At 38.6% G+C, this 12821-nt stretch overlaps 1 protein-coding gene across 1 annotated transcript in view; it reads right to left on the bottom strand.

The window, feature by feature from the left end:
• The window catches only part of SFI1 (SFI1 centrin binding protein), a 65609-nt gene extending 54700 nt beyond the window's left edge, over window positions 1-10909 (bottom strand). Inside the window, 4 exon segments of the mRNA XM_073222223.1 lie at window positions 1043-1216; window positions 10816-10859; window positions 10861-10890; window positions 10892-10909. Of these exon segments, the coding sequence (XP_073078324.1) occupies window positions 1043-1216; window positions 10816-10859; window positions 10861-10890; window positions 10892-10909 (266 nt within the window).
• Between the last annotated feature and the right edge of the window lie 1912 nt (window positions 10910-12821).

Raw genomic sequence — 12821 nt, 5'->3', positions numbered from 1 at the left:
AAGACAATTTCAATGTAAAGTATCTGATGATGAAGACTTCAGAGCTGAAGAAAAGGAAGTACGTGATGATGCTTTTGTTCATATTACTCTTCCTGCCTAAAACGCCTGGCAAATGCCCATTTTTCCATCAAGGTCATCCTTAATACTTGCTCCTACATGAAACCTGCCTGGATTTTCCCCACCGAACTGTGAGTAGCTTTGTACTCTCAGCACTCTGCTCCAAGCCCTAGTGTAATTTTATGACACCCAGTCATGTAATCGGTCACACAGTGCCTATTGCTCTCTCTGTATGGAAGCCCCTGACAGCAGGGACCACATCTTCTAGGAGCCCAGTACATAGTACGGTACCTGGTACACACACACGGAGTTGGCTTGTCCTGGTCAGTTAATCTCCAGGTTCGGTTCGGACCACTCTTCTTCCTCCTGCCCTTTGTCTGGCTTACTCTCACATTACCCTTCAGGCTCAGCTTAAACCCCACTTTCTCCAGGAAGTCACTGCTGGCTGCACTAGCATGTTCCTGCCACGTGGACCTGTCGTTCTGCATCCTCTTCTCTCACAGGACTTACCACACTTCACTGGTGTGTCAGTCTGCCCAACCTACCTGATTTTAAGCTTTCATGAGCTCAAGGACCACTGGAATGTCTTAGTCACCTTGCATGCTCAGCCTATGGCACAACACTGGGCCAAGTAGGCACCTGATAAATTTTTGTTCAATGAATATATGGATATACTTTTGATACACCTCATCAAGCATAAGAGAAAATGATCATTTTTCTTGGACCATGTTTAGACTTTTTCTGTAAGACTTTTTATAGCTTACACATTGTATGGCCATAAAGAATGTGGATTAAAATACTCAATGATAGATTTTATGTCTGCAGATTCCTAAATATCCTTTTCTTCTGAACATTCTGCCATGAAGAGCAGGCATCAAGGTCTCCAATAACCGAGGCAGGAGAGTAGGAATCAGCCTGACATTTTAACCGAGAGGGGAGAACAACAGAAAAGTCACTGCAGGCAGGTGACCACTGGCGAGCTCACCTGATGCGCAATTCTCTTAACCTGCCCCCTCGGGTCCAAGCATGGGAGGCATGATGGTGCCCTGGACGCCTGGCACTAGGTTTCTCCCTCCATGTTCCAGAGAAGGCAGAGGACTTTTTGTTGGATGGTAATTTTGGAGAATAAGGTTTCTTAACTGCACATTCCCTAAAAGACCTCAAGTTTGAGGAGTAAGGGGGAAAGGAGAGAATCAAATTATTTCTGCAATGTGATATAGATACCTTCTAACATACAAGCAGAATTAAGTAGAAAAGCTCATTGAGACAGACTGATGATAACTGTGCTTCACGGACAGTCAGCAGCCCAATCTCTGGAAGTAATAACTGCTGGCCACTGGAGGAGGGTCCTGCTGGCTCAGCTCTGGGCAGGAACTACAGAGCTCAAGGGTCTTGGAGTCAATTCATCTTAATACATTCTTTTTTAATGTCATTTTAAGGGAAGTCATTTACAGGTTGGAAACATGTACCTTTATGTAAAAGCAATTAAGAATGATTTTCCAATAATGTCTTTATCAATACAAAACCATATAGTCTTACTAAATACATTTCTGATTTTTTATACCATTTAAAAAACATTACGAGAGTATCTTATTTATATGAACACATGATTTTTTTTTAAAAGTATGTCAGAGTACTGCCTGCAGGAAATAGCTAGAAGCAATGACATCTCATTAGCAAAGAGCATACCCAGAGCTCAAATACTGTTTCTATAATACCATCCCCTGCCCAGGGGAACCAGGGCTCCTTAGGGATATGGCTACTTTTCAGGTCTGGATGAGGAAAATACGAGATGAGCCTGGAACATCTTAGTGGGTCAGAAAATAAAGAAGTGTTCAAGGAATGATGGAAGCATGTCAAAAGGACATAGAAGCCAGCTTGAAAGGGCCAAATATGGGACAATCTGAGCAGGAACAGATTAAAACCCAATGAACAAAATAGGAATCCATACTGATAAAAGTAATAATAAATTCGTGGAGGAAAATGGAAAGCTCTACTTTGCAATAGAGATCCAGCTAGTAAACTTAGTGAATGAGAAAATTAGAAAATCATCATTTAGGAACCATCATAGCAGTCAGTACTAAATAGACAAGCATCATCAGTAGATGCAAAAACAAGTAGGGGCTAGTCTGATGAAGAAGATAATTAATTTTTTCTTCATCAGAAGAAGAAATTTGAAAAAATATCTCCCCACAAAATACTTATTCATTACTTTATAGTGGAGAAACCTGGCAGACATCACCTTAACCAAGTGATAAAAGTTAACATAAATGGCATGGAACCAAATTAACACATGTTCCCTGATACTCTGAGAAGAACACAGCATCTGTTCTGTGGTATTCCTGCCAAAAACGCGTAACCTAATCATGCAGAAACATTGAACAAACCAAAGTTGGGAAATATTCGTAAAAGGCAAGTCTTCTGAACTCTTTAAAAATGTTTAGGTCATGAAAGATAAGGAAAGACTGAAAAAGAGTTCCAAATTAAAGAAGACTTAAAAAATGCAATGTGTGATCTGGAACCAGAAAGGAAAGGAACAAAAAGGTAAGTTTTTCTTATATTTCGTTGTTTTCTTTTGCTATTATAAATAACATTTCTGGTATGACTGGCCTTGACTTACTCTCAAAGGGTTCAGGGAAAAAATACGGTAAGAGAGAGTTGATTCTCATTATTTGCGGTAGTTATGTTCTATAAAGTCACCATAAACACTGAATTACTGAATATATTAAACCATTACCCCTAGGGGAAATACATGGTTAGGTTCCTGTGAGCCTTCAAAAACACTTTCATCCACTAGTCAATATATAACCTTGTTTTTATGTGTAATTCTGTTTAAAGACATCTTACTTAATACATATAGTGATTCATTAGCACTGAACTCAAAGCCAACAGCACTGTAACTCATGCCTGAACAAAGGTCGTCTAACACACATTTTCTCTGGAAGGCACATCGCAGCCTTCTTGTGCTTAGAAACCCTAGTCAGGGTTCTGCACTACACTTAGGGGGCCATTTTAAATAGCACAAAACTTTTAAAACATGGCACTGTAAAGACTGCAAAAAGGACACTTGCTTACAGTATGCGAGATGAAGTAAGAAGGCAGAGCACACTGCCTTGTTTGAACCTCAGCTGGCAACATGTGCCCTGGGGACTACTGTATTTTGCTCCTCTGTACAATCGACAAATGACTTGAAAATGCTGAGACACACAGACACAGAGTCAGACACACAAATGTTAGTAAGTAACAAAATGTAAGAATATCTGAGGTAAGACAAGTATATAGCTCTTTGCCCTATTCTTGCAATTTTCCTTTAAGTTTGAAATTATTTCAAAAAAAAAATTAACAAAAAATTTTTAAATAAAGCTTTCAATCCACTCACATTAAAAGAAAAAGAGAAGAGGCCCTAGAAGGTGAGCAGCCCATGAAACAGCAAACTGGTGGAAGGCTTGCTGGAAGAGTCCCTTTTTGAAGCTCTGCTACGTAATCAAACAGGTAGACAGCCCTCAATAGCCTGGGAAGCCCAAGCGCAAAGTCATCCCTGTCCCTACCGCTCTGCTTTGACAGTCCCTCCGGGCTCCTCCTTACCAGCTAGCAATTCAGGCAGCAGATGAACTAGTTATGGCTCTGGAAGTTTAAAAGCCATAAAGATATCAACATTGGTATAAGTCAGGTAGCCCCAGAAAGCTAAGTTATTCTAACAAATTGAATCCCTAAAGGAAGAGACAGATGGCAAACTAAAACTATATATTTGTCTATTTACATATGAGTGTGTTTCCTTTAACCTATCTGTAAGCCTCATGATGACAGGCACCATTTTTACTTGCTAATGTATACACTGCCAGGCACACAGTTAAGTACTCATAAAATATTTGTTGGATTATAAAAGGGAGGAAAGGAAGAAGGATGGAAAAGAATAAAGAAATATGAAAACAGATGAAACAAAAGGCACTTTAAAACTAGGATCAATAAGCCAAAAATCATGAACAACAGGGAAGAGCCTAGGCTTAATTAAAAATATAGGGATATAATTACCATTTCTGAAAAAAAGTCAACAGAAAGAGTATAACTAGCCAAGAAATATAGAAAAACAGAAGTAAGGAGAAAGCAAATTCAGAAGTGTTCATCTGAAAGTGCTGAGGGAGAAGGCATGCCCTGACCAACTCATTCAGCCACTTACATGGCAGGTGTATCCCAGAGCGTGCTTGTCTATCCATTCAGTAGCAAGACCTACTATATGCCCAGCACCAAAGCTCGGCCTGGGGATTCAAAGACAGATTACATATTCTATGTTATCTAACAATGAGAAAACAAGATGTTGACAGCTGACAGCAAGTACGAACACTAACATACATCCAATATCTATGCTCTCCTTCTTCCACATAGGAGAATGTTTGGCTGGGCATGGCTGCCCAGAATAAAGATGGCATTTCTCAGGCTCCCCTGCTATTAACTTCTGAAATTAAGTTCTGATTAAAAGGATGTAGGTAGGATTGTCAGGTGGCAGCTTCCTGTCATCTGCCTTAAGAGCTAGCCAATGCACACTTCTCCTTATTTCCTCCACTGTACTGCCTGGAATGGCTGTGAATTTGAACTGGGAGGATGAGAACCACATATTAGAGATGTAGGTTCTCTCTATAGATATGAGTGGAAAGGAAGAAGGTCCAGGGGTCCATGAGGACCTTTCTGGATAGAACCATCCTAACAGCTCTGGGCCACTTACCTCCAGATTTCCTGTAGGTAAAGGGAAATAACTTCTATCTTGTTTAACATCTGTTACATTGGATTTCCTGAACCTAATCCAAACTAACAGAACAGATATCTGCAAACAGAGTAGGAGGCATGGAACAGTAAGAATGAGGCTAGGAAATGGGCTGTGGCGAGGCCTTGAATGCAGTGCTAAGGAGCTTAGACTGGAGGCACATGATCAGATTTGCATTTTGATATGTTAGTCTAGCTGTCATCATGGAGATGATGTATCAACTACAATCCCAAAGTACAATTTCAAACTCCCAAGAAACCCTTTGAGCTTCCTGTGGCCAGTTGTCTTACAGGGAGAAGAAAGGTGGCACACGTTGCTGGTTCCCTGGTAATCATACTTCTGATTATAAACTAATAAACTAGCACTTTATGCACTGAAATGATTAAAACTCATTTAATAAAATAGGAAGTAACTGGCATGCTGGTTTGTACATCAGTTTAGTAAACACAAGTCCATCTCCAAAAGACTCGGACCATTCACAAAATTGATAGTGTGGATGAACTGGAAGTACTGCAGCCTGGTTGGAATTTACAGTCTGGGTTCTTGGGTTCTACCAGGGTCAGGGAAATGCAAGCCTTAAAATTGTTTTAAGGTGATTCCAGACTAGTAATATATCAAGGAGACTAAAAGAGGGAGATAGAAATCCTTTCTGAAGGAAGGCACCTTCATCATAAACCTAAATACATTCCTGTACATAGTTCTTAATATATGATGTCTAGCACACAAAGAGGCTAGACTCCATAATTAAGGAAACAAAACAACAGATCCACAGATAGTAAAGAGACATGTATACTTTTTATTCATTCAATGAAAGTTTATTGGGCACCAATTGCTTGTGACAGAAGATTGTTTCTGAAGAACTTTTAGTCTATTGAGATGACTAACAGTGAAAATACCAATTGTAAAAGACTATGAAAGAGGTAAATGCAGGGTGTTATAGGAATGTACACAATGCAGAATAGATCAAAGAGAAAAGTTAGTTTTTTAAAAACAGTAATAAAATTTCAAAATAGTCAATGAAATGGATTAAGAAGAGGAAAAAAGCCAAATAGACCAATATTAGTGGGGAAAAGGGAAACACATCATTATAGAGCCCAAGAAGGATTTATTTATAGAAATAAATTTGAAGGTAGAAGTTAAAATGGATAAACAGCTAGAAAAACAAACCTTAGCAAAACTGACACAAGAAGAAATGTAGAATGTGAATAGTCCAATAACCATTAACAAAACTAAAATAAAACCCACAAAGAAAACCACACCTAGATGGTCTTGCTGTCAAATTCCACCAAAATTTAAGGAAAAGTTCATGCCAATCTCACATAAATTCTTCCAGAAAATTAAAAAAAAGAACAAAAGAAAAGGGAATACTACCCATCCCAAATCTACATAAACCCAGGTTGTTTTATGAGACCAGTCATAACCTTAATACAAAAGCTAACAAGGACATTTTTTAAAAGGAAAATTATGTATCCTGCTAATGAATACATATGCAAAAATCTAAACAAAATATTAGTTAACATAGAAAAAGAGTCCAGATATAAATCCACACATATATGGTCAATTAATATACTGTACTAGGTGAGAAGACTCCAAGAAGGGACTAGCAGTTACCAAAGGGAAGGGGCTGGGAGGGTGGGTGGGGAAGGAGGGAGAAGGGGATTAAGGGGCATTATGATTAGCACACATAATGTAGGGGGGTCACAGGGAAGGCAGTACAGCACAGAGAAGACAAGTAGTGACTCCGTAGCATCTTACTCTGCTGATGGACAGTGACTGCAGTGGGGTTGGGGTAGGACTTGATAATATGGGTGAATGTTGAAACCACAATGTTGCTCATGTGAAGCCTTCATAAGATTGTACATCAATGATACCTTAGTTAAAAAAAAGTACTAGGTGAGGGACTTTACTCAGACCTCAGCTTTACTGTAAATCTATATAATCAAGACATCATGATTTTGTAGCAGGGGCAAACTGAATAAAATAGAATGCCCAGAAACAGACTTGGACTCAAATGGACCCTTAATGATAAAGGTGGTACTGAAGAGTAATCTTTTCAATAAACCATGCTGGCACTACTGGATAGCCACATGGAAAAAAATAAAACTCACATGATACACAAAAATCAGTTTCAGATAGTCTAGAGAATAAATGTGAATAGCAAAATAATAAAGTAATGAAGATAATATGGAATACCTTCATGACCTAAGGGAACAAAAAGATTCTTTAAAACATGACAGAAAAGATATTAATTATGAAGGAAAACACTGATAATTCTTACTAAATTAAAATTTAAAGCACCATAATTCATCAAAAGATACCAGAGTGAAAAAAGTGAGCCGCAATTAAAGAGAAGATATTTTGTAACATGTAGACACCAAAGAATTCATAATTAGAAATATAAAAACTTCTATATATCAAATGGAGAAAAGACTGAATATACAACTCAATAGAAAAATGGGAATAAGACTTCAAAATGTACTTCAAGAAAAGAGGAAATCCAGACGCCCAAAAAACATATTAAATAGTACAACAGGAATTAGGAAACTCAAATAAAAGCACGAAGAGCTACCACTATACACCTACCAGAGTAGCACAGTATTGATGGGATGTGAGGCCACAAGCAGACCCATACACTGCCAGGAAAATATAAATGGGCACAACCAATTGAGAAAACTGTTACCTGGCAAAACTGAGGATTCTCGTACCTTTTGACCCAAAAATCTATTCCCAAGTACATACCCAAAATAGTGATCAAAGTGTGATCCCTGAACTAACAGCATCAGCACCACCAAGGAATTTACCGGAAGTAGGAATTCTTAGGCCTTCTCCCAGATCTAGTGAAATCAGAAGTTCTGAGGGTAGAGCCCAGCAATCTGTGTTTACTACCGAGTTCTCTAGGGCATTTTGATGCAGGCCCAAATTTGAGAACCACAGTGTGCCACACTACACATTTTGCATTCAGAAACTGAAAACAGCCCATATGCCTATCTGCAGAATGGATTAATTGTGGGACATTCTTACAAGGTAGTATTACAGAACAAGAAAAATGAGCAAACCACAACAGACAGGAACATGGAGGAATCTGAAAATCTTGAGAGAAACAATCAAGACACAAAAGAACACATACAATATGATTACATTTATATAAAGGCAAAGAGGTAAAACTAAACTATATTAAGAATGCATACTTAAGGTAAAAATATAAAGAAATTTCAGAAGGTGGTTACTATCAAAGGTAGGATCATGGTTAACTCTAAGAAAGGAGGAGTGGGTGTGACTGGGAAAGGATACATAAAAGGAACTTGTAAGTATTGATAATATACTATTTCTTTGCCTGGGTCTTGGTTATATGTTTATTTCAAATGATATATTAAAAACAGTCCATGTTAAAAAAAAAACCACAAACAGTCCATGTCATGCAACTTCCTGTATCTATATTATATTTAACAGCTTAATTTTTTAAAAGCAAATATATTCCCTTCTCAAGCTCCCCAACCTAAAGTTGGAGGGTATTTGGAGAAATTATGCCAAAGTCAGAGACCACAGAGCTTCATTTTAAGGCCATGGTTAATTTGCTTCAGAAGATGAATTAACACAGGCCTGAAAAGTACTCTAGGGATCTTGTGGTAAACACTGGCAGGGTACTGATTCAGCATTCAAGGATGCCGCTTCTGCGGGTTAAGCAGGGGCAGGACCTCAGCAGCTGTGCTGGAACTCCATGACCCTCCGCCAACTTCCAGGTGATTACAGCAGGAGGAGCACCTTGATGAGGCTGGACCAACTAGATTCACTTTCCCAGGACTGAATTTTGAGCTAAGACACAAACTGAACCATAGCTGGAAACAGAAGCACAAAGATGGCACTGCTTAGGGGGAAGGGTCCATATACCCGCTGCATAGGTGTCCCTCCAGCTACCCTAGCCTCCACCTTGCCCAAGGCCCAATAGAGTCTATAAAAAAACTTCCATATGTTAGCATCCTCAGTTGCAAGCATAGGAACCCAATTCAAATTAGCCCAAAACAAAAAGAATGTATCCGTAAGTGTCCTTGAACAAAACTGACAACCTTTATCTAGATCAACCAAGAAAAAAAAAAGAGATGGCCTAAGTCACCAAAAGTAGGAATGAAAGAGAAGACATGACCACTGACCTTTCATAAATGCAAAGAATTATAAAGGAACACTATAAATTTTATGCTGACAAATTAGGTTACTTGGATGAAATGAACACGTTCCCAGAAAAACACAAATTACCAAATTTGACTTGAGAAAAAACAGAAACTCTGAATAGATCTATAACAAGTAAGGGAACTGAATTAGAAATCAAAATTTTTCCTACAAAGAAAAACCAGGTCCAGATGGTTTCACTGACAAATTCTACAAAATGTTTAAAAAATAAATAACTCTATAAAATAAACTCTTACAGAAAATAAAGGAGAAAAGAACATTTCCAAATTCATTTTTTGAGACCAGTATTACACCCTGTTACCAAAAGCAAAGATACAACATGCACACAAAATACAGAACAATATCCCTCAGGATTATAAGCATAAAAATCCTCAAAAATATTAGCAAACCAAAAACAACTTACAAAAACCATATTACAAACACCTGAAGAAGTGGGATTTATCCTTGGAATGCAAGGCTAGATTAACATCTGAAAATCAATTAATGTAATACACACTACTAACAGAAGGGACAAAAACCATATGATCATTTCAATGGATGCAGAAAAACCATTTGACAAAATCCAACACTAGCCTTGATAAAATGTCCCAATGGTCCCAAAGAAAATATGACATACCAAAACTAGGGTAAGTTGAGAATGGTGCTGTTTACAAAAGTGTGGGGGTAGCAGGACCACAGGGGACAGTACAGGAACGTGAAGCTAGCAGAAGCTAAGCTGGTACCACCTCCAGGCCCAAAGGGATAAGGCGAAGGGAAAATTACCAGAATCCAGAAGGGGGGTCATATAGTCCGCTGTCTTACCTGGTGCTGTGAGCTTTAGCGGAGGGATACAGCTAACCTGGCTATTTTGTAAAGAAGAAGCCATGGGAATAAATAATCTGGCTTCATCCTCCTACCTCCCTCCTATCTCCTGCCAGGACTCCTTTTTGGCTGAACCTAACAGGAAGCCCTGCAGGCCTATGAGTGGAGATTAGATCTGGAGAGTCAAACTGAAGACATCCAGCACAAAGAGGTAATTCCCCAGCTTACCTACTTTGGAAGAATTGTGAACTAGAGCCTCAGGGATCAGAACGGGTGTTTCAACATTGTCAGGTCTTCTGCCTCTGTCAGTGTCCTGACCTGCTTACCTGCTGCAGCACAGGCTCCTGCCGCTTCTGCATGGTGGGAACTGCTACTGCTGCTGCAGTCACCTCAGCAGGAGGTGGGCCTCTCTCTCTAAATGGCTGTCTCAGCTTTAGAGAAAAACCTCTGATTAGCCCTCGGCAGTTACATGGCCATCTGTGAAACACTCATTGTGTCTAGGGCCATGGGATACTCATTACTGGACAACTGCAAGTCATATGCACCCCTGTGAATCTAAGGTTTCTTAGTAAACCATAGTTTTTTTCTTGTAAATTCCTCCCTTTTGCCTAGACTAGCCAGAGCTGGATCCTGTATTTGGAAGCAAAAGAACCTTAATGAAGGCTGAAAGCAACCATGATCAAAAGTAAGGGAAAGATAAACTAGCCTGCCAGTCTTGATGTTGTATCTTCTAACCTCAGGAAAATCATCCTCACTCCTGCTCAGAATCAAAACCGCAATGATGGTTATTTTCACAGACTCAAAGTATAAAATGTGCATTGTGCTCAACACTCTAGATGAGAAACCCAAAATGTCAACAACAAAAAACCCTTACCCGAAGTTCCTATGTCACCACATATGATTTAGGAAAAAACTACTTTTTGATTATTTATTATTTTCATACACAAAATGTTTACAGGCTACTACATGGGCCACAATTTCAGTTATCCTTTTTGTCATGTCCCATCACTCACCTGGAATCAACCTTCCTCTCCATTCTCTGCTTAATCCCTTTCTGAAGTCAACCAGTGGCTTGATAAACACTTCTTTAGTGAGCAGATTCTTCATGAATCAGTCTTTTATCTTCCCCTTCTAACTATATGAAAAATGGGAATAAAAGAGAGAGCAAATTATCTAAAGCTTCTTAGGAGTCCCATTTCTAAACAGCCACATGCCAACTCCTGGTCTCCTGCCCCTCCTTAATTCAATAATATTCACTAGATGAACATGAGAAGTCTCTGATTTAAGGTATTTTTTAACTGCATTTTTTTAAAGTTCTTTCCTAGGAAAGGAAACTGAAAGGAGAGTGAGCCACACTCAAAAGATTATGACTGACTCATTCTTCCACGTGATGCTCTAAGACCTTCAATTTCCCTTCATAAGAACACCAGTAGAGGTTAAGATTTATTTTTCCCCTAGATTAATTTTTGTGACTGTCAATGTTACCTATAAGAATCTCAGGCAGTGTTTGATTAGTAGCAGATTACTGTGTACAGTTTTCATTTTCATTGTTGATAATTTCTACCAATAATATTCACTATGAACTGAACAAATAACATAGTTTTTGTTTCTTACCACAAGAAATAGCAATGTTGTGGGGTGAATTGTATCCCCCAAAAAGATACACTAAACTCCTAACCCCAAGTACCTATGAATGCAACCTTATTTGGAAATGGAGTCTTTGCAGATGTAGTTAAGATGTAAGTTAAAATGAGGTCATACTGGAATAGGGTGGGCCCTTGATCCAATATGACTGGAGTTATAAAAAGAGGAGACACAGGGACAGATACACACAGAGATGAAAATGCCATGTGAAGACACAGACCAACAGGGAGAATGGCATGTGATGATGAAAGCAGAGATTGGAATGGTATGTCTACAAGCCAAGGAACCCTAAGGACTATTGGCAACACAGAAGCTAAGAGAAAGGGATGGAGCATATCCTCCCCTACAGCCTTCAGAAAGAGAATGGCCCCTGTCAACAAACTGATATCAGACTTCTAGCCTCCAGAAATATGAGACAATAAATTTGTGTTGTTATAAGCTACCCAGTTTGTGGCATTTTGTTACAGCAGCCTTTGGAAGCTAATACACATAGTAAGAAAAAGAAGTAACATTTCAGTACATGGTCAAGGAAAGCTAACAGGGTGGACATGTCCTATGTTGAAAAACTGTGACACATTCATGAGACATTCATTCTAACAGAATGAAATCATCCTTTGAAATCAAGGTCACCCTTATAATCAAGGTCACACATTTCAATGACAATCAGACAAAGAAGTAGTAGCCAGGAAAAAGAGTTTATCCATACAAAATAAATAGTTCTTACTGATCAAACCCATGAGCTAGTCTTCCCGGTACCACTCCAAGTAACAAAAATCACCATTTGTGACTATTCCCATAGATTAAATTGAAGAATGATTCAAATAGGGATTTTTGGTGAAATACTGCTACAATAAACTGGTCACTGCTTGAGCATATCTCTTGTTATATATAATGATTCTGTGGAATATTATCTGTGGTCAGACTCCCTTTTGCTACACACTCTGTGGCAATATTCTAACTACTTGTTCATATCTGCTCTCCATGAAAACAAGAGTCGTATCTGACCTTCTCACCATTATATTTCCAGCATCTAAAACAATGTCTAGAATCTGAAAGGTGGGATATATACATACTGGAAAAACTAGGATATAGGTTTGATCTCAATAAGGATATGTATGAATACAAGCTTACTTCTGAAATACACATAGTGATAACCAAATATAAAAGCTCAAGAAAAACAAAGATATTAGGTATGGACTTCCAGATTGATCTTCTAAGATGATATAAAGTATAAGGTCCAAGAGATGGAAGAAGAAATCATAGGAAATGAAGAAAGAGTTCCACAAATTTTTGCAACAAGGAAGTAGGAGGAAGGAAACTAACTGACACAACAGATATGAAGAAGTGAAAACCTACCAGGTACCAAAGAGAAGCA

Source organism: Manis javanica, chromosome 15, assembly GCF_040802235.1.
Source record: "Manis javanica isolate MJ-LG chromosome 15, MJ_LKY, whole genome shotgun sequence".
NCBI lineage: Eukaryota > Metazoa > Chordata > Mammalia > Pholidota > Manidae > Manis > Manis javanica.
This window is presented reverse-complemented; position numbering and strand designations above follow the sequence as displayed.